Below are 22,316 nucleotides of genomic sequence, written 5' to 3'. Positions count from 1 at the left end.
ATATTTTATGTCTTCCCTATCTGTATAATCAGCAAGTTAGAAGCCCAACCATATTTCAGTTATTAAAGATTTAGCCCCCCCATCATTTTATTCTACAACTCTGTATGATGTTGTGTTTAAGAATTCATCTATGAGTAGACACTTGATTCCTTGACGTTGAAACTCCATGCCCTGTGTTCACTGTGTGCCATCAATAACGAAATTGTAAACTTACCTGTAGACTGTTGAAAATGACAAAGAGGACCAACATCCAGAAGTGTCTGTAAGCCATGTGCAGGCCTCCCCAAAGCCATGTCACAGAAATCAGGCCAAAGAGATATAAAACCAATGGAATTTCTAGAAATAAAAAAAAATTTTTTTGAGCTTTGGTATACTGAATAGTCACGCATACACACAGATGCATATCAGCTCTTTTCTTGTATACTCTGTATGCCGAAGTACCCATTTTGAAAGAACAACCTTGGAAATCCCATTCTTATGCCAGAGAAGAGAAGGCACATTGCTGAGTCTACATTCTTTCTGTTTTGCTGGTAGGCAAGGGGGTGGGGAAGAATGAGAACTGTTCCTCTCCTAGACTACCACCTGCTGGACTGTTCAGGAAGTGCCATGAACTACAGAGATGCAATCACATTTCAACCCCAGGTAAATAATCCCCTTGAAGAGCTCTCCACCAGAAAACGGCAGGCAGTGGTGTGCTCCCGAAATTAGTGTAGTCTAACCTGACATTTTATTTATTTATTTATTTTAAAGATTTTATTTATTTACTTGACGGAGAGGGAGAGTGCACACGCGAGCACAAGTAGGCAGAGTGGCAGGCAGAAGGAGAGGGAGAAGCAGGCTCCCTGCTGAGCAGAAAGCCCGATGCGGGGCTCCATCACAGGACCCAGGGATCATGACCAGAGCTGAAGGTAGACGCTTAACGACTGAGCCACCCAGGTGCCCCTAACCCGACATTTTAAAACAGAAATGCTACAAATACTAGCTTGTGTATCATAGAAAAGGATATACTCATCTCCTTTTTTCTAACAGAAAAGACACCAAACTTTATAGCTAACATTAGAGCAAAGATGAAGTGATGGGTTTGCTATTGTCAACACTAAGTTTACTCTATCCTTGTTTCTCATGTAATTTATTTCAGTAGTTTTCAGGACAGATTTCTTCAGGGCCCAGGACTTCATTACCCTTTTCATTTGTCTTTGATATGTGCATTATAGAATAATAACCTTAAAAAGGGGATTTTAACATTGAAATGACAAGCTATATAAGATTTGGAAAGTGAATCAGATCATAGCAGCTGCAAATAAGCACATTTCAAGCTGTTGTCATCAGGATGGACCACACCACTGACAACTCTTAGAGGACAGACCTCAAGGTCCATATATACCCACCATTATCACTTACTGCCTGGAATCTACATGCACTCTGGAAATCGGAAGAATTAAATAATCCAACTTTAGCAATTTAAAAATTTTATTTTGAAACATTCTTGAACTTACAGAAGAGCTACCAGTATAGTCTGACAACAAAGGTTTTTTTTCTTACTGAGCCACTTAAAAGTTTCCAACTGAATCCTGCATCACCCTCTGAATGCTATGTTTTTAAATATATTTTTAAAGTAACATTTTTAAGTTTATTATTTTTTTCTTAATCTCTACACCCAATATGGGGCTTGAACCCAGATCAAGGGTCGCATGCTTTTCTGACTTAGTCAGCCAGGTGCCCCCATACTTTACTTCCTTTTTGTTTGATTTTTCCTATCCAAATACTTAAAAAAAAAAAAAGAAGATTTATTTATTTGAGAGAGGAAGGGAGAGAGAGAGAAACTCAAGCGGACTCTGCACTGAGCCTAGAGCCCAACGTGGAGCTCGATCTCATGACCCTGAGATCGTGACTGATGTCAAAACCAAGGGTCAGGTGCTTAACTGACTGAGCCACCCAAGCGCCCCTCCTCTCTAAATACACTAATGTATATTTTCTATAAAGATATTCTCCTACATAAACACCAGGGGACCATCAAATCAGGAAATTAATGCTGATCTATTACTGCCATCCTCAGATCCCATTCAAGATTTGTCCATTGTTCCCATTATCCCCTTTGTAGCAGAAAGGTCTGGTTGACATGCTTCTGCAATCTCCTTTAATCCCCAACACCGCATCTGTGTGGACTTGGCTTTCAAGACTGACACTTTTGAAGATTACCAGCCAGTTTTTCCTGTAGAGTGTCCTTAAATTTGAGTTCATCTGATGTTTTCCTGTGATTCAGATTATAAAGTCTGGCAGAAATCACAGAAGGGAGGCTGGGCTCTTTTTATAGCATTCTGTTGGGTAGCACAAAAATTCAATTTGTCCCATTACTTGGGCTGCTCATTCAGGTCACTTGATTAAGGTAGTGGCTCCATACGTTCTCCACCGTGAAGTTAGTCTGTTTTCCTTTGTGATTACTAAGTATTTGTGTGGGATGACCTTGAAACTGGATAAACACCCTTTCCCTTATCGAATGTTTGATTTACTCATTTATTTATTTTTAAAATATGGACTCATAGATTCTCAATTTATTTAATGGGTTATTGTCCATTATTTTCATGTTGATGCCCCAAATTATCCTAAATTTTGCAAGATGACTTCTGTGCCTTTTTTTATGTCCTCATCATTCTGTTAAGCACTTCCTTGGTTTTTGGTCCAACAAGATGTTTTAAACTCATCTTGTACTTTCCCTGATTCAGTTCTGGTTTTGGGGGGGGGCAGAAATGGCACTTAAAAACAAAGACTGGGTACTAGGTATGCTCACGATTATTGGGGTGTTTCTACCCCTAGGCCCTCTCAGTAGACAGAGCTAGAGAATATATGGAGGTACACATATGAACACACACACACACATTTACATCTGGATCACTGGATCTGTCTCTATATAATGAACATCATTAGGTCACACCAATACTTCTAATTTCAATCCAACACCACAGGGTTAATTCTAATTTTCTTCCTTTTAATTTTTGTAAATCTCTTCTCTGTTGTTAAGAAATCTATTTCTCATTGTTCTTAATATATTTACCTATTTGATCAACCGCCCTATTTGATTGTAACCAGTCTCCCGATGCTGTCATCCCTTCCCTTGCACACGTGGGTTCTGACACCTCATGTGGGGCTGTACCCCACCCCTCACACAAATGCCCCCCTCACAGTGAACAGGGCTCCCATACTCCATACTTCAACACCTCTCTCTGGATGGTAACTGTGAGTAGGGCGTTAGGATGAGATTCTTGGGCAAGGGAAGAGAAAGGAAAAACACTAGAAGAGAAAGGAAGGAAAGGGAATGGGGGAGGGGAGAAGGAACAGGGAACCTGAGCAGTCCTTTTTTTGAGGAGAAAGGCACTATGCTGGTATCTTCCCAAATAGACCCTTCATAAGAAATATAAAATTGTCTGAGTTATTATTATAACTTCACAGAGAAAATAAGAATAATATAAAACATAGTTTGGGGTGCCTGGGTGGCTCAGTCGGTTAAGTGTCTCAGGTTACGATCCCAGGGTCCTGGGATTGAGCCCTGCATCTGGCTCCCTGCTCCACGGGGAACCTGCTTCTCCCTCTCCCTCTGCCTGCCACTCCCCCTGCCTGTGCTTGCTCTCCTTCTCTCTCTGTCAAATAAATAAATAAAATCTTAAAAAAAAAAGACAGTTTATACAGATGAATAATTCCTTTGTCATTAATGCCTTACAGCAGGCCAGGAGAAAATGTATTAAGATTTATTTAAATTTTATAAAAATTTATTTTTGTTTAATGAAATCATACAATTTGATAAAGGGCCAGGGGCTCATTTTTACTTATGACAAGATACCCTAATATTTAGGAAACTTCCTATGCTATGCTCATTAAATTTTTTAAAGATTAGATATCAAGTCTGGCAATTGCATTCTTTGTTCCCACTGTGTAAGTACAAAATTCTATTTATGGCTCTGTGCAGAGTACAAAAGGACATGCGTATTTTGCATGAACAACTAGGAACCCAATTTTCAAAATTTGGCCTGCATGTTCCTCTAAAGTGCCTAGAGCCAAACAAGTGCTGTGTGCTGACAAAGCTCAGTGGGAGAGCCAAGAGAGCATACTGGGATTGACTAGAAACACCCATGGCCTAGGTTTCTCTGGAACTCTGCAGAAAAGTGTGGTAGCTTGGCACCCCAGACCAGAAACTCTGCAAGGAAGAAAGCCAGTCATAAATAACTCAGTGTATTGAATAATAGACCCAGGCTGGTTTTCCAGCAGTACAACGATGAGTAAACGATTTCAGATGGAAGAAACATATCCAGAGGCACATCCAGATTTTGTGGGCCTGAAGTTTATAAAACTTGCAGAGCCTTCTTTAAAAAATAAGGATTGCCAAAGCAAAAATAGGTATTGAATCCTGGAAGGGACCTATGCAAGGGAGGGGCCCTAAAACTTAAACTTCATCAGCCTTATGGCTAATCCATCTCTAAGCAGGTACCTTCATCCTCTTTGGGGTGTAGAGTAACTGACTGCAGAAGGGCTGTTGGGAGTGGGTGGTAGTGATGAAGGGGGAGGGGCGTGTTGTTGTTTAACAGCTGCTGTGAATTCCATTTGGCAAACTGAAAATTAATGCTGCACTTAATGAAAATCATATCAGTTTCTTATTTCACAAGCTGATATTTCACATTTGGTGAACCACTAAGTTTTTTGTTGTCTGTGTAAGTCAATGCTTACGGAAGCAGGCATTTATAACTGGCAACATTAGAAACTTATATTTAGGGGTGAATTAGAAAACAGAATTTCAATGGTTCTAGGTACTTTCACCATAAACATCTTTGCTGCAAGCATTTTTGGGGCAAACATTTTAGACACATAACTGACTGGCCATAAAGCAATTTTGCATAACAAAAATAAAAGAGATGCCTGGTTGATGGTTTGGTTCATTTCTCCATTGACACAGTACTCCCATTTTATACAAATCTTAGCCCTCAGAATGGTCTATACACTGGCAGAGTTTTGAACCCACATTTTCCACAGAACTTTGGAACATCTGTCAACGAACATGTGACAATATGCCAAGAACAATCAACAGTGTAGAAGGTTTTCATAATGCACTTCAAAGCTCAGTTACAAATATGCATCCTAGTATTTAGAAACCGATAACTCTGTTAATGAAGGAAGAAATTTTAGTAAAACAAGAAAAAGTGTGATGCTGAACTAGGAGATGCATCAACAAACAAACCAACAAAAGCATAATACTATGAATGAAAGACTTGGAAGACAAATGTTTAGGTGCAATTCACAAAATAAAACCAGTTATCTGTGCAGTGAATCTACACACATTTAAATGTATTCAAGGGCGCCTGGCTGGCCCAGTCAGTACAGCATGCAGCTCCTGATGTAGGGGTCGTAAGTTCAAGCCCTACGTTGGGCATGGAGCCTACTTAAAAATAAATAAATAAATAAATAAATAAATAAATAAATAAATAAATAAAATGTATCCAAATATTTTGTATTTCACAATAAAGTCTTTTTAATTTTGTCACTCATTTTTCATATTTCATTATGTTCTTTTTAATGAATTCCCTCTTTTATTTTTCGTGACTTTATCTCTTATGACCAAATTGCCTTTTGGCCTATTAGTTATGTGGTGAAAATGTCTGCAGTGGAAATGCTTGCTATTGTATATACCTGTGATGGAATATTACTCAGCCTCAAAAAGAAATGAAATTCTGACATGTGCTACAACATGGATGAATGCTGAAAACATTATGTTAGATAAAGTGAGCCAGACACAAAAGGACATATATTGTATGATTCCACTTTTATGAGGTGCCTCGAGTAGGCAAATGCATCTAGACAGAAAGTAGAAGAGAGGTCAGCAGGGGCTAGGAGAAATGGGGAATAGGAAGTTCTGTTTATTAGGCACAGAGTTTACGTTTGAGTTGATGAAAAACTTCTGGCAATGGACAGTGGTGACGGTTGCACAGCGTTGTGAATGTACTTTTTGCCACTGGATTGTAAACTTGAAAATGGTTAAAATGGTAAATTTTGTGTTACATATATTTTACTACAATTTTTTTTTTTTTAAAGGCCATGCTAAAAAAAGGCAGGCTTATGTTAAGATGAAGTTCTATGACAGGGAGAAAAAAAAAATCAAATCCTCAAAGTACTTAATTTAAATACTTAAATAAGCAAGGAGTCATTAATGTGAAAAACAAAGTAGTCTGAAAAGGTTTTAGTAAAAGAAATTACTTGTGGAAAGGAAAAAAAAAATCAGCAAGTGGATGTGTCATTTAGTACTACTACCATTAAGAAAGTCTACTTATGGGCTTTTGTAGATTCCATTGAAGATACATAAAATCTCTTTATTTTTTAATGGAAAATATTATTTCAATGAATTTAATTGCCATTTTTAAAGAAAGTGTGGTGCTATATTATTTCTTCTCTTCATAATTGCAGCCCTGGCTTTATTGCTAGGCACCAGTGACAACAATCATGGCTTTATTGTGGAAATCACACCTCATTTACATGAGGCTGAAATTTACTCTGTGTTTACAATCTCCTAAAGTACTTGTTTTAATTTTACCTCACTGACCTTCTGATTCTAACAATTTGGATGTGCTACTAAAACAAACTCATCAATGTAAAACAAGGAACACAGCTGTGAAATAATGTGTAGATTTAAGATATTTATGGGGCTACTCCAACAACAGGAATGCATTATTTTTAAATGAGAAAAAAAACGGTAATTGAAAAAAAGGTATCAAAAGGCCTTATTTCTAAATTATGGGCCTTTATTCCGAAATTAACAGATACTTGGAGGCAAAGAGGTTTCACGGATCTGACCCATTTCTTGGTAAGAACATATTAACCGTGTTCTTAAGCTTCCTTAACAAGGGTTAACACTAACTCTGTGATGCATAGTCACCCACTAGTGTTCTTAGCGAATAAACCGAAAGTCATAGAAGAACACAACAGGACACAGATTTCACAGAACTGCCAAATCAGCATTAGGATACTATGGGTGGAAGAGATAATGAATCTACAAACATTTACAAATGTATCTGGAGGTAGGAGCCACAGGACTCAGAATAGTTTCCGTGTTCTCCAGATGGGTTTTAAGAGCTCTCAAATGTTTGTTGCAGCAAGCTAGATTTTGTACATCTCTGCTCTCCACTGTGTACCATCCTTACTAAATTCATAATCTCCATAGTCACTTTCTTTCAATGAGCACTTTAGGGACAATAATTTCCAAATGTGCACCTCCATTCTCTCCTGAGCTCTAGAACTCCAGGCCTGGAGGTCCCCAAAACATACCAGGCTCAGTTCATCCAAAGCTGAATTTACTATCCTTCCTCTTAAACTCTCTTCCTTCCGAGTCCTACTAGTACCACCGTTCCCATAGATTGACCCCATGCCTCCTTGCTGCACCACATGGGGAGAGAAACCATACACAGAAAGCAGTCAGCACAGAGCCTGGCACAAAGCACATGCTCAATAAGCTTTACCACTATCACCCTCATTCTCATGACCATCATGACTTTAGTCAAGTTCAGGAAATAGTGCATGGCTATACATAGTGCCTTCTTGCGTATTTGGAGAGCCCAACGATCACGTAATAAAAAAACATGTTGAACTTTCTTTGTACCTGAATTTCCCAAACCCATTTAGCTATAGGACCCTTCTGTTTACCTGATGGAGTTTGAAGATCACTCTTGGAGGAGGGTTGCTTTCAGACGGCAGACTGTAAATTCCACCACATCCAAACCATCACTGAAATCTTCCTGACCAGTGTATTTAAACTGGACCTCTCAGTGTCTTCTATCCACCCCACCTCCCTTCCTCCCCCACTTTTCTATTCAATTCTAACCCATCCCATCCCACTTAAAAATGCTGGCAATGAGTCTCCCCAATGCATTGTGACTCACAACTGTAAACTTCTACTCTGAAAGGTAATTTAAATAGCCTGAAGGACCTCTGAGACATAAAGTGGGTACAGTAAACATCACCGATAGTGGAGGCCTACCGCTACCACCTTCTGGCATGGATTTACCCTCACCCTTACTGAGATATGAAGGAAGCAAGCCTAATTTGGAAGGATCTGCACAGGTGAAAACTCAGATCTGCAGGCAAGAGAAGAGAGCCACTCAATATTGGCCTAGAGTATATTTTCCAGGGGTAAAGAGGAGGAACGTGAGCAAATTTTCAGAGGAGTCTCAAGGTCTGCTGAGAACCTAAACAGCGGCACTCCGTCAACAGCTGACTTAGGGCTTTCCTGGATGCTAAAGGACAGTCCAGTGTCAGGCCTGCTTTGAGTGTGATTTATTGGGAATGAAAAAAAAAAAATAGTACAAGCCTAGAATTACGGTCTCGCCTTGCAAAAGCTATATATAATTTTCAATTTGCAGACTATAATTTTGAATCTAAGGAGAATAATCAAGTTAGATGAGACATACCCACATGGACCTTGCACAAACTGTTATTAGAGTAATTCCATTTGAACCATGTACTTCAAAGTTGCTAGATAATATCCTACTGAGGGGAGTCAAATAGGTCTGTGATACTTAAGGAAAAGGTTAAATGGCCTGTTTTCTTCTTGTGAGGAAAATGTGTTGGAACTATGGGAAGAATTATCATTTGGGTTCACAGCCAACATAGTAATTTTTAACACACTTCATAAATATTTCACAAAATGACATTATGACAGAAGTTTTTAGGAGATCTTAAACAAGCATGAGGCCAGCCAGCTAACAACTGAGGACTGGCTTTACCTAGTTTTCTAACTACATTACCAGTTACTCAGCCGTTAAAGAGTTCAAAACACTCATCTTCAGGCATGCTCAGGCACCTAACAGCAATTTCCAACACACTTAGCTTTTATAATACTATGAAAATATACAATGTGTCTTTCAACCTACCTACATCTATATTTTGAATCTTACTATAGGCCTCATAATTTTTGGAAATTAGGTTACTATGTATTTGGCCATGAATAGCCAGTTATGTTTTATAGATGGTTTGATAGGACATCACATGGCAGTCATTAAGATTTAACAGGCTCAGATTCAACGCTGAAGTCTTGAGTCAATTCTGACACAATGTCTCATAAAAATTAATACTAAAGATGTGTTCAAGAAAATATTTTTACAGTGTGTTAAATATGTCAGTTCTAGAACTGTTTTCTGGTAGACCCTCAATCTGGATAAATGCCAGCTGACCTCACACTTATTTCCTTTAATTCGGTTCTCTGGCTATCATATTGCAAAACTGGAACACAACTTTAAAATTTTATTTTATTTTTATTTCTTTTGCCATGTCTCTATTCCAAAAAGTCTACTTGAGTTAAACCCTTTGGATCTTCTCTGTCAATGTGATTAATTGCATCTTTCCTCCCTATAGCTATAAGATTATCAGGGCACTGTGTGGTCTTAGAAATAATGTAATATATTTCTCAAAAGCTTTGGGGATATTATTCACTCTGTTGTTAAAGAGCTGTAACTGTAAACCGAGAAAACGAACACCAAACCCACATACAGAGCTGTTTTCGGGAATACACAATAGTAACAGACCATAAAGTGGTATGATATCTGTGTTGTACACAGGCTTATCATTGTTCATTTAAGCAATGGCACAGTACCGACAGGTGTGGCTGGGAGTTTTAGCTGTATGGAAGTGAACTAATATCTTATTGCTCATTCTTACTAATCAGGCTTGGACCAAGGCCTTACAGAGAAAAAAAGAGGAACTATTGTGTTAAGAAAGAAAGGCAATTCCCAGATTAAATGCCATGCATATCATTTACGAAGAAGGAGGCTGTCTGAAAAAACAGTAACATCTATACTGACAATATTTATATATTAGTGATCAAAGTAATTTGATCAAAGTGATTTGAACCCAATGATATACCATTAAAATCTCTGTATATTTATCTGTCAATGTCGTATGTAGACCTTAAAATTTGTGAGATCTTAATTCCAGCTTTTTTTCTCTTTTTCTCCTTTCATCTGGAATTCAAATCGTTAATGGTTAGATTGGTTCACAGGTGTCTGATATTAGTAGTTAGATACTACCACTTAATTTTGTCCCAGGCTTAAATCTATATGTTTCCATTTCTTTTTTCTAAGAGTGAGATCATTGGATAAAGAAGATGTGGGGTGTGTATATATACACACCCACATACATACACACAATGGAATATTACATAGCCATAAAAAGGATGAGATCTTGCCATTTGCAACAACACAGATGGACCTAGAGGGTAGTATGCTAAGTGAAATAAGGCTGAGAAAGACATATGATTTAATTTATATGTGGAATCTAAAAAACAAATCCAATGAATAAGCATACAAACAAAAAGCAGAATCAGACCTATAGATACTGAGAACTGATGGTTGCCAGAGGGGACGGGGGTGGGAGGATGGGCAGAATAGGTGAAGAGAAGTGGGAGGTACAGGCTTTCAGTTATGGGATGAGTAAATCATGGGAATAAAAGGGACAGCGTAGAGAATATAGTCAATGATACTGTAATATTGTTGAATGGCAGCTATGCTTGTGGTGAGCACAGAAGGATGTATAGAGATGCCGAATCACTATGTTGTGCACCTGAAACTAATGTAACCTTGTGTGTCAACTATACTCAAATAAAAAATTAAAAAAAAATTAAATTTATCTTCCTCAGGGGAAAAAGAAGAGTGAGAGCATTGGAATTTTATTTAACTTTAGGTACCACAGTTTTGGCATTAAGAGATCAGACTAATGAGCAGCCATATCATTTTTTTAGGTCACTGTGCTTCCCAAGCCCCCAGAAGGAGCCATTTTTACTATTTGCTTCCATCTTTTAAAAAAAATTTGTTTGGTTCCATCTTTAATAGGCTAGACAGATCCTTCTACATTTTTTATTTGTTTCTATCCATTTTTTTTTAAACCAGGTGGATTTATCCTGTTACAGTGTTTGTGAAGCACATTTGTAAAAAACAATTTTTTCCCTGGTTGGTAAAGCAGCTTTAATATAACCACAGATCGAATGTTTATTTGCAAATACTTTGACATTAGGGAGGAAACTGATGAAGAAAGAAACCACCACACTTCTTAGAAATTGTATAATTAAATGAGCGTAAGGATCAAAATTGTTCATTTCTATTACTTGTTGATTTATAACCACACTGACTTACCCTATCTTTATAGAACTGTACAATAGGGCTTTAAACAGCTCTTCAACACCCCTAGTCTTTCCTATAATCCAATTTCGACTTCTTTCTGGAAGTTGATGCATCCTAGTTATAAATCACATCATTTGCTTTCCTGAAGGTTATTGATAATAAATTTTATAATTTGCTTCTGTCAAACTCAATTAAAAGAAAAAGATCTGTTTTGAATATGGGCCTTTGGCAAATCACATTTTTTTATAAAAAGCATGCCCTGAGGTTGACTGAGTGGGATTTATTCATACAAACAAGGCAGACTTGCAGCTCTGAGCATGGACTCTGGAGTCAGATTACTTGAAGGCCACTTAACTAGCTGTGTGACCTTGGTAAGTTACATCACTGCTCCTCAAGTTCCTCATCTGTAAAATGACAGTAATATTAGTACCTCCCAAATAAGGTTCTGTGTATCCGGTGAGGATTTAATAGTTGAAATGCAGAACACTTAGAATAGTTTTATGTAATTTTGACTACTGCTTGTTATTCAAGAATTATGTTTTAGCAAGCATCAAAAATGTATGAGATAAAATGTGACAGGTAAGAGGACGAATTACATATGGATATTCTTTCAAATACTATAGACACACACACACACACACACACCCTATAATACAAGGTAGAAGGTAAGTATTAGAAGAGAGAGACAAAGTTAAATAAAAACCCAGGGAAAGCAGCAGTTACCCCTTTGATAGCATCACTGAAGCCTTTGAGAGGGAGAAGGAATTTCAGCTGGGACGTGAAGCTGAGCTCTATCTGAGCATGTAAATATTGAGATTAAGGTAGTGGGTGTAGCCAAAAGGAAGGTAAAAAAAAGGCAAATGCATAAATTAGTGTAAATGAGTCTTTTGGATTGGAATTAAAGGTTGATGAAAGTGCTTAATGAAAAGAATGTTTGTAGCACTAGGTCATAATGGCATCCTGTGGGCTAGATTCAGCAAAACAGTTTTTTTTTTTTTTTAAATATTTTATTTATTTATTTGACAGAGAGAGAGTGAGAGCACAGGCCAGGAGACAGAGGGAGAAGCAGGTTCCTCGCCGAGCGGGGAGCCCGACATGGGACTCGATCCCAGGACCCTGGGATCATGACCCGAGCCGAAGGCAGCCGCTTAACCAACTGAGCCACTCAGGCGCCCCCAAACAGTTGTTTTATAGGAAATGAAAGCCATTTAAAATTTCTGAGCAAGAGGTGTGGCCTTTTCAACACCAAGCTTCATCTCCTAGGACAGCAGAGAGATTGGCGGAGAGAATGCTACTAGCAAGGGCAGGGGTTTGGCCCCTACTGCTGTGGTCAGGGTGGGAGATAAGGAGGGCCTGAGGCAAGGGAAGGGCAGCCAAGAGGCCCCCCAAGGGCAGAATGGGATGCACACAAAATATTACAGACATAGAATCTACAGTAGTACCCTCAATCAGAAAACAATGAGAAGCCTCAAAATTATACAGATATTAGGACTTGATCACAGAAGACTCTGATTCAGTAAGTCTGCAGGGAGACTCATTAAACCATAATTTTTTTTAAAAGGATTCATTTATTTGAGAGAGAGAGAGAGTGGGAAGGGGAGGGAGGGGCAGAGGGAGGGAATTTCCAGCAGACTCCCCGCTGGGCATGGAGCCTGATGTGGGGTTCGATCCCAAGACCTTGAGATCATGACTTGAGCCGAAATCAGTGGTCAGACGGTCAACTGACTGAGCCACCCAGGCGCCCCTCATTAAGCCATAATTTTTGAAATCTGATTTTTTTTTTTTTTTTAAGTTGGCCTATCCCCAGTGAGGGGCTCGAACTCCCAATTCCAAGCTCAAGAGTCACAAGCTCTACCAACTGAGCCAGCCAGGCGCCTCTCTGAGAGCCTGATTTTGGATGACCAGTCAGTTTTGACAACTACTGACTTAAAAGTCTATGACTGTGGAGTTAAAGAAATTACACCAGCTTCAGGTTAGGAAAATCAGAAGAGAATTAAAAGGAAGAAGAAAAGGAAGGAGGAGAAAGAATAATAGAGAGATCAGAGGAGTTGGGGCAGGCAGAGGAGCAAAGCCGATGAAAATGTACTTCTTGAGGACAAGATATCATTTTCAGGGAGAGGACAGGCAGGGAAGAAACTGGGAAGAGAAATTGGGCTCAAGCTGATAGATTTGAAAATTACCACTATGATCATGAAAAAGGCAAGGGCAATCCCTGGAAAACATATATACTCCAGAGTTCTGAGTCACAAGAAGAATGAAGCATGGCCTGGGATTTACCAGGAAAAAAGACAAAAGAGGGTATCCTAAAAACCAAGGAAGATGGCACTATTTAGTGAAGGGTAGTTATCAGTACTATCTATGCAGAAGAGTGTAAGGATAAGGACATTAAAAGAGAGGTCAGTAGATTTGGTGTCCAAGGTTAAAGGTGATGAATGAAAGAGAATAAGCAAGATACTGTCGAGGCTTAGCAGTGAACAGAAGGTGAAGTGGACAGGTAGTACTCTTCAAGAAGTTGGTCAGTGGGGTGCCTGGATGGCTCAGTCAGGTAAGTGTCTGACTCTCAATTTTATCTCAGGTCATGATCTCAGGGTTGTGAGATCAAGTCGTGTGTCTGCTCCACACTGGGTGTCCAGGAGCCTGCTCGAGATTCTCTGCCCCTTCCCGCCTCTAAAAAAAAAAAGGGCATAAAAAGAAAAATTAAAAAAGAAAAAATAAAAAAAAAAAGAAAAATAAAAAACAAAACAAAACAAAAAAAGGGGCGCCTGGGAGGCTCAGTTGGGTAAGCGACTGCCTTCGGCTCAGGTCATGATCCTGGAGTCCCAGGATCAAGTCCCGCATCGGGCTCCCTGCTCAGCGGGGAGTCTGCTTCTCCCTCTGACCCTCCCCCCTCTCATGTGCTCTCTCTCTCTCTCTCATTCTCTCTCTCAAATAAATAAATAAAATCTTTAAAAAAAAAAAAAGAAGTTGGTTGGTAAAGGAGAGAGGCAGGGAAGTAACTTGATAAGGCATTATGAGTAAGCTCTTTTGAGACAGTGAAAAGTAATGCTTGTTTTTAGATGAAAAGGAAAGACCCAGAGGAGGGAGAGAGAAAGAGAGAGAGAGAGAGTTAAGACGTAAGGCAATTGTGGAAAATTTAATGAAGCAAGTTCCAAGAAAAGGGAAAACAGATGAAGGTGCAATTGGGATGGTTGTCTTTGGTAAAAGTGAGTTATTTACCGTCTTATCTAAAATGGTAGGAAAGTAGGGGCGCTTGGGTGGCTCAGTCGGTTGAGCGTCTGCCTTTGGCTCGGGTCGTGGTCCCAGGGTCTTGGGATCGAACCCCGCATCACGCTCCCTGTTCAGCGGGGAGCCTGCTTCTCCCTCTCCCTCTGCAGCTCTCCCTGCTTATGCTCTCTTTCTGTTGAATAAACAAATAAAATCTTAAAAAAAAAAATGGCAGGAAAGTGGCAAAGAAGAGAGACAAAGATAAATGATCAGGTAAAAAATAAGGACAGGTGAGTGAGACAACATCATGTTGTTTTCATACTTTGAAGAGTGAGACTAGAAGGTAATAAGCGCAAAATTTAAGGGCAGTGAAATCTGTTTCAAAGATTACCTAAGAATCATTGAAAGATAATCCAAAGGATTTTTGAGAAGCAGATGTGGCTCAGTTAAGGTTACTTAGAATAAACTAGTATCCATTACAGTATAGCACTAATTCATTAATAAAAGGAAGAGAATTGTGTGGAACAGACTAAACTGGTGACTGGCAAAGTCACTTAAGGAGGGAGCCAAGTTGGTGAAGAAATCAAAAGAGCTAGTGAAAATATTCTTGGACGGTCCCATCACAGGGTCAAGGGAAAGGAGGTCAGAGTGAGAATAAAGAACAAGGAGGAGTGAGGAACTGGGTTAGAGAGACAGAGATTGTGTTCAGAGAGAGATGTGGAGAGGGAAACTGATCCAGGAAGGGCAGCTAGCCTGAGAAATGGGAACCATAGGAACGTGAATAGGGAAAGGGTGGTGTAAGCAAGAAGCACAGATTTAAAAATAGGAAAAATCGTTACCCAGGGACATAGTAACCTTACGGAAGGGAGCACAAATATTTTTGAAATCCTATTAATTGGAAGGAGTGACCTCTTGGAACTGGTTGTAAGGAAAGTGATCTTTTATGAGGCAGGCCATTTCACTTATGATAAGGTAACTGGAAGAGGACTTTTGTGAAACGATCAGACCAAGTTTGTTACTGCCTTCTGGCCCAATGAAACTCAAATTTCACTTTTGATATGGTGATGGTATACTTTCCTTCAGAAAGGAAACAACTTACAAAGATGTCATTTTCAACTTCCTGGGTTTTATAATACGTAAACTATTAAGTATGGCATTATGATCCAGACATTGTGCCAATTATATATTTTTAAATAAATTTATGATGCATTTCCTAATTCCCCAGATTACCCATCGCCACTTCCTATTTCCTTAATTCTAGCAACCCTGTTTTCCTTTATTTCTGCATCTTCTCTTTAATATTGCAGCAGTTGATTATGTGTGATCAAGCAGTTACTTTGTAACTATATATATTTTAAAGAACTGTGTAGGTACTGAATCATAAATTGGAACTCTCTCTAAATAATGAGAATGGCAATGAATAGTACAGGGAAAAGTTGCAAATCGAGAATGGAATTTATACCGAAGATTTTGGGATTTGGCTGACTCGAGAGAGTCATGGTATATTACAAGATCACTACAATGACACCAAATGAGGTGGCTTATAGAGCATAAGGTTTTCGATGCCATAAATATTCCAAGATAAAACAGCCTTGAAAAACTGATTTTTACACTCTCTAGTAGAGTTTGACAGCGGTCTGGATACAGATTTGAGAGAGACACATTAAAAAAAAATCAGAAATTTTATTTTCATCAGCCAACAGTTGACTTCAGTCATCCATTTAAAAAAGAAATGAGGGCGCCTGGGTGGCTCAGTCGTTAAGCGTCTGCCTTCGGCTCAGGACCCTGGGATCAAGGCCCGCATCGGGCTCCCTGTTCGGCGGGGAGCCTGCTTCTCCCTCTCCCACTCCCCCTGCTTATGTTCCCTCTCTCACTGTGTCTCTCTCTGTCAAATAAATAAAATCTTAAAATAAAATAAAATAAAAAATAAAAAATAAATGAATGTGCTCTTAGATCAAAGCAATAAACATGAATAACTTTTATGTAGCTTTCAAAGGGGAAGGAAGAAATGCCTCATTGGTAATTTTCCAGGATAAATAAAGAAGGATTGGGGGGGGGCGGAGAGTGTCCTTTAAAAGAATGGAGAATGCCAGGAAAATTAAAATTTAAACTTTTTATTACTTTGCAGAAAAACTGCCAAAGAAATATATGGGAAATTCAGCCTATGTACAAAAATTATAAACAACTGGGAAAGTTTCACTGATTCTCTGGGTCAGACTGAGGCATGGCAATGGTATATACACGTCAGATGCGTGTACACAAAGAGTACACAACACACCTAAGCAACAATGCCACTGTGATGCTTTTAGACACTGACCATAGGTATACCACACTGATCATATCTTCCACTAACACCCAACTGACACCTATTCATGACATGTATCAAGATGGAAATTAATTTGCACTCCATTCCTTCTCCTCCCTGACCACCGTAATTGATGAACTCAGCAAGTGAGAGTGAACTCAGTTGTGTTGTTTAAGTCCAGATTTACAGAAATCACAGCACTTGTAGGCAACAACACAAGTACATTATGGCTGCAATACATAGAGAGTTTCTGTGGGTAAGTAGTGGCATTTTCCTTTCCTCCTACAGTCTAGAGGTTGCTATTGAATGATTTTAATGATGTGATCAGTTTCACTTTTTAGGTGGTTCAGTGTGGAATGGAGACAGACAAGTATTGAGAATATCAAGACAGTTGCAATTGTCTAGGTCTAAGATGATGGGGGATATGACTCAGGCACTACAGACTGAACTGTGTCCCTCCAAAAGTCGTATGTTGAAGCCCTATCCCTCAATGTAATAGTATTTGGAGATAGGGACTTAAAGCGTAATAAGTCATGAGGGTGGAACCCTTGTGATGGGATTAGTGTGCTTATAAAAGAGACAGGAGAGAACTCTTTCCATGTGAGGACACAGCAAGAAGATGGCCATACCAAGCCAGGAAGAGAGCTTCTGTCAGGAGCTGAACTGGCCAGCACCCAGACTGTGGGACTTTTCAGACTCTCGAACTATGAGGAATAAGTTTCCATTGTTTAAGCCATCCAGTCTATGGTATTTTTTTATGGCAGCCCAAGCTGACTAATACACCTGGCATAATCACAAAATAAAAAAAAAAGGAAGGCATATTTGAGACATATTTAGGAAACATACAGGACAAAGGAGTTACATATCTGACTGTATTCCGTATCAATTACATATTGAAAGAGTTGTTATGCTAATAAAAATACCAACACACACTGAGTGCTTAGTATGTTTCAGAGAGTGTACTAAAGACTTTATATGAATTAACACTGAATCCTTCTGAAAGTTCTATAAAGTTTATTATTATGTCTGCACTACATGAGAATAGTGAAGACAATTAGGTGTATTTTAGTACCAGAGAGAGAGAGGGCAGTTTTTCTTGGAAGTTAGAAATTGAAGGAATAATTTACCAGACCAGATCACTTCAAATTTTGGGAAATGGAGTCTAATAATCACTTTTTTTTTTTTAAGATTTTATTTATGTATTTGACAGAGAGACACAGTGAGAGAGGGACCACAAGCAGGGGGAGTGGGAGAGGGAGAAGCAGGCTTCCCACTGAGCAGGGAGCCTAATGTGGGGCTCAATCCCAGGACCCTGAGATCAGGACCCGAGCTGAAGGCAGACGCTTAACAACTGAGCCACCCAGGTGCCCCTCTAATAATTACTTTTATGGAATTTGTGTCTTCTAGGTTTAATTTAATGTTTACATGTTAGTCTTCTCAATGAATTTTTTTTTTAAAGATTTTATTTATTTGACAGAGAGAGCACAAGCAGAGGGAGAGGGAGAAGCAGGCTCCCCACTGAGCAGGGAGCCCAACGAGGGACTCGATCCCAGGACCCTGGGATCATGACCTGAGCCGAAGGCAGCCGCTTAACCGACTGAGCCACACAGGCATCCTGAAATTTTTTTAAGATTTTATTTTTTTATTTGAGAGAGAGAACACGAAAGAGAGTGAGCGATTAAGCATGAGGCAGGGCCGTGAGGGCAGAAGGAGAGGGAGAAGCAGACTCCCCGCTGAGCAGGGAGCACCATGCGGAGCTCGATCCCAGGACCTCAGGATCACCACCTGAGCCAAAGGAAGACGCTTAACTAACTGAGCCACCCAGGTGCCCCTCAGTGAAACTTTTTTTAGAAGTAATCTCTACACCCAACTTGTGGCTCGAACCCACGACCCCAAGATCGAGGGTCACATGCTCTACCAACTGAGCCAGCCAGGCACCCATCAATGAAACTTTTGATAACAAAATGGGAAAGGAGGGACGCCTGGGTGGCTCAGTCAGTTAAGCGTCTGCCTTTGGCTCAGGTCATGATCCCAGGGTCGTGGGATGGAGCCCTGCATCAGGCTTCTTGCTCGGAGGGGAGCCTGCTTCTCCCTCTGCCTGCCGCCCTCGCCCCGATTGTTCCCTCTCTCTGACAAATAAATACGATCTTTAAAAAAAACCAAAACAACAAAATGGGAAGGGATGAAGTACTGGTGTTAGCAATAATGGCAGTTCTGGAGAGCGTGAGACTCACCTGTGGCTCTAATCCCAGCTGCTCAATTTAACAGCTTTAAAACACGGACACTTTTCTAAGCCTCTCACTTCCTTGATTTTCTTGTCTGATTACCGGAATAATGATACCTGCTTCAGAGGATTCTTGTAAAGACTGAGATAATATATACAAAATGCTTAGCTCAGGGGCTAGCATATGGTGAGGCTTAACTGTCAGTGGTGCTGAGGATCATGACTATGACCATCAGGACATAGGTTACACCTGCCACTTATATGTAGGTCAGCCATTTACTCTTTCTTCCAACCGTATCTTATCCGTACTCATTGCTGTCTGCCCACCTACAAAACAAATGTAAATTGAATTTAACAGTTTCATACTGAAATAGCCTCAATAGAGAACTACCCCTGTCCTCGTCAGTATCCAACGAGACTAGGTAAAAGACGGGTCAATGAGGTAAAGATATTCAGCAAACGTGAATTCTAGAAAGACTCCGCTTTGCTACAAATGATCAGTCCCTTTTCTTCTTTGGTTATATGTATAAATCAGGAGTTGAAACAGAAATTTAAGCTTTCGCTCAATTCTATTATTTTTTCTTTTTATTTGGATGTCCTAGGCCTTAGGAAACTGCCTCCTGATGTTACTGTTCTAAGTTTTTAAATGCTGCAGAAAGCAAACATTCAGGGACTACACATCACCTTTCAGGTTCAAAGATTTCTAATTCGAATCTTTGAAGACTGAGGTCCTAGATAAAAATCTAAGCCGAGGATGAGCATCTATAAAGTTTCTTTAAATGTTCTGGATTTTCCCTACCACCACTGGCAAAATGTGGGAAGACTGAACTGTGTTCACAAAGCTTTTTCAAGCTCAAGTGGAAGAGATTGTTCATTGTCTAGGGAGAAGCTCTGGGGTTTTCCTTAGGTCCCTAGGCATTGTTTTTTTATTTTATTTTCAGCAATGGAACTGGGAATAGACTGCAAACAAGCAGCTTACTGCTAAGGACATGTGAAACCTGTTATATTGGTCGTTCTGGATCCTATTCAAGCACATACTGTTACTAGGTAAGATCACTTTTACTGCTGTAGTGGCAATGTCGACTTTGCTTTAGGAAACAAAAATCCTAAACTTTCTCCCCATTTTTATTTATAAACCATGTCTGTTTCTGCAGGCAATAAAATTTGAAGTGACAATGACATACTTAGAATTCTGATGTGAGAATAATAAGGATTCTAGAACCAGAGTGTTTCAGCTATTGATTGCTACATAATAAGCCACTACAAAACCTAGTGGCTTACGATAAGTTATGACTTCTCACAGTCCTATAGTCTGGGCTGGGCAGTTTTTCTGCTCTGTGTGATGTCTCCTCAGGCTGTAACCTACAAGAAGGCTTCTTCACTCACATGTCTGGAATCAGAGCTGGGATGCCTGAAACAACTTGCCAAGCATGTCTATTCACATGGCCACTCCGCATGACTAGCTTGGGGTTCCTAACACCATGGTGGTCCCAGAGTAATTGGATTTCTGGTGGCTGACTTCCAAGAGAAAGGAAGCTGAAAGTGCTAGTCCTCTTAAAGGCTAGGCCCATTATGGGACAGCCTCACTCCAATCACGTTATACGCGTCTGAGCAAGTCCAAAACCAGCCCAGATTTCAAGGGAGGGGAAAAAAGACTCCACCGCTTTATATGAGGAGAAGCACACATGCAAAGGGAGAGGCCATCTCTGGAGAACACAGCACAGAGTGTACTGCATTTGCTAGAAGCTCTTTCTTTTTCCTCTTTTTCCTTTGGATTTCACCAAGTTTCTTGAAACTCTTTTTGAAATTTTCAAAATGTCCAGAGAGAAAAAAGTCACTCAACTTTAGGGTATAAGGGATGATACATTATATATTCATTAACAAGCTTTCAATGATTTTCATAATTTTGATGCAATCTTTATTTTACTATTGTTATTCACTCTAAATATGAGTAAATGGAGCCTCAGAAAAAATGGAAGCATTCATCCTCAAATATGCTCCCAAGTAGAGAAGTGGTCATTATAGCACCAGAGATTCCACACACCTCAGATTAATGCTATCCATATAAATAGCTGGATCAAGCCACCATCACCTTTTTATATGACATATTGAAACATATGTGTGGGATTTTATAAGAAAGGGATTTATAATCAGCTACTTCCTCTTTTTATTCAAATTAATTTTCCTTCCCTGATCCATGAATCATTCCTCACATAGGAATTGGATGATGATTCAGAAAGAACCAGTAAATTCTAATGAGCCTAAAAGGAGAGACAAGCTTATCATTGCCAGAGATCAAAACCAACCCCCCAAATTATAGGCTTTGTTTAAAATGCTGTTTCAGACATTGAAATCTAGTTCAGGGAACATACCTTTTTCCTGACTCATCCTCACGGCACACTCACCCCACTGAAGGGAGGAGGAGGCCAGTGAGTCTCATTAGGAGCCACTGACCTTCAAAAATGTGGTTCACAGCAGTCTGGCAGCTAAAGGGCCACAGATTGCCAAGCCATAGTCACTGCCCCAGACCACACTCAGAAAAGGAAGGGATTGACAGTGGCCATCTTTGGGAGACCACAGCACAAGAGTGTATTTTATTTACTGTCAGCTCCTTCCCTGTCTCCCTCTTTCCCTTAGATTTCATTGAGTTGATCTGAACTCTGAAACTAAAGGCTGTAGGACCAAAAAAGTCACTCAAAATACAGAGGTTTAAGGGACTGGTACTTAGCAGTCATAACACAGCAGTGTTGATATAAAATTGCTCCTGTTGTCAGGCACATCTAATCTGCATAAGAGTGATTCGTATGGAGAACAGTTCTACAGAAATATGGAAGATTTCAGGCCTAACAAAATGATTGATGCAAGCTCTTTCGTTATTCAAAGAGGTCTGATCCTGGAGTTGACTAATCACATCTGTTTACCAAACCTAAAACTCAAAGGTAAATAAATAATCATAATCATCCCAGTTACCTAAACACAAAACACAGCTTGGCTATAAGGAAACTATGAATTGATCTTTCCTTCTTCTTCTTTATTTTTTTAAAAGCTTTTATTTATTTGACAGAGAGAGACACAGCGAGAGAGGGAACACAAGCAGGTGGAGTGGGAGAGGGAGAAGCAGGCTTCCCGCGGAGCAGGGACCCCGATGCGGGGCTCGATCCCAGAACCCTGGGATCATGACCTGAGCCGAAGGCAGACGCTTAACGACTGAGCCACCCAGGCGCCCCTGACCTTTCCTTCTCAGAATGCACCTGACTCATTGTTAAAAGTGATTTATAAACAAACAAAAAATGGTTGGCTATGTATGACCCCAAATACTCAAAATTTAAGCATCATTTGTAAAACTAGGAAGCTGTGCTTTTATAAGAAAAGGAAACTTACTTTCAGCTGTTGATTCATTCTTATGATACTATCTATCTTAAAACGCTCCTCCAGTTAA

The 22,316-nt window shown here is 39.7% G+C and overlaps 1 protein-coding gene across 1 annotated transcript in view; it reads right to left on the bottom strand.

The window, feature by feature from the left end:
* LOC145722652 (adhesion G-protein coupled receptor V1-like) overlaps positions 1–22,316 on the bottom strand; it is a 181,851-nt gene that overhangs the window by 63,566 nt on the left and 95,969 nt on the right. The window contains exon 4 of the mRNA XM_081826580.1: positions 215–336. Coding sequence (XP_081682706.1) covers positions 215–336 — 122 coding nt within the window. The remainder of the gene's footprint in view (positions 1–214; positions 337–22,316) is intronic.

Source organism: Leptonychotes weddellii, chromosome 7, assembly GCF_054177405.1.
Source record: "Leptonychotes weddellii isolate Sample4059 chromosome 7, ASM5417740v2, whole genome shotgun sequence".
Taxonomy (NCBI): Eukaryota; Metazoa; Chordata; class Mammalia; order Carnivora; family Phocidae; genus Leptonychotes; species Leptonychotes weddellii.
This window is presented reverse-complemented; position numbering and strand designations above follow the sequence as displayed.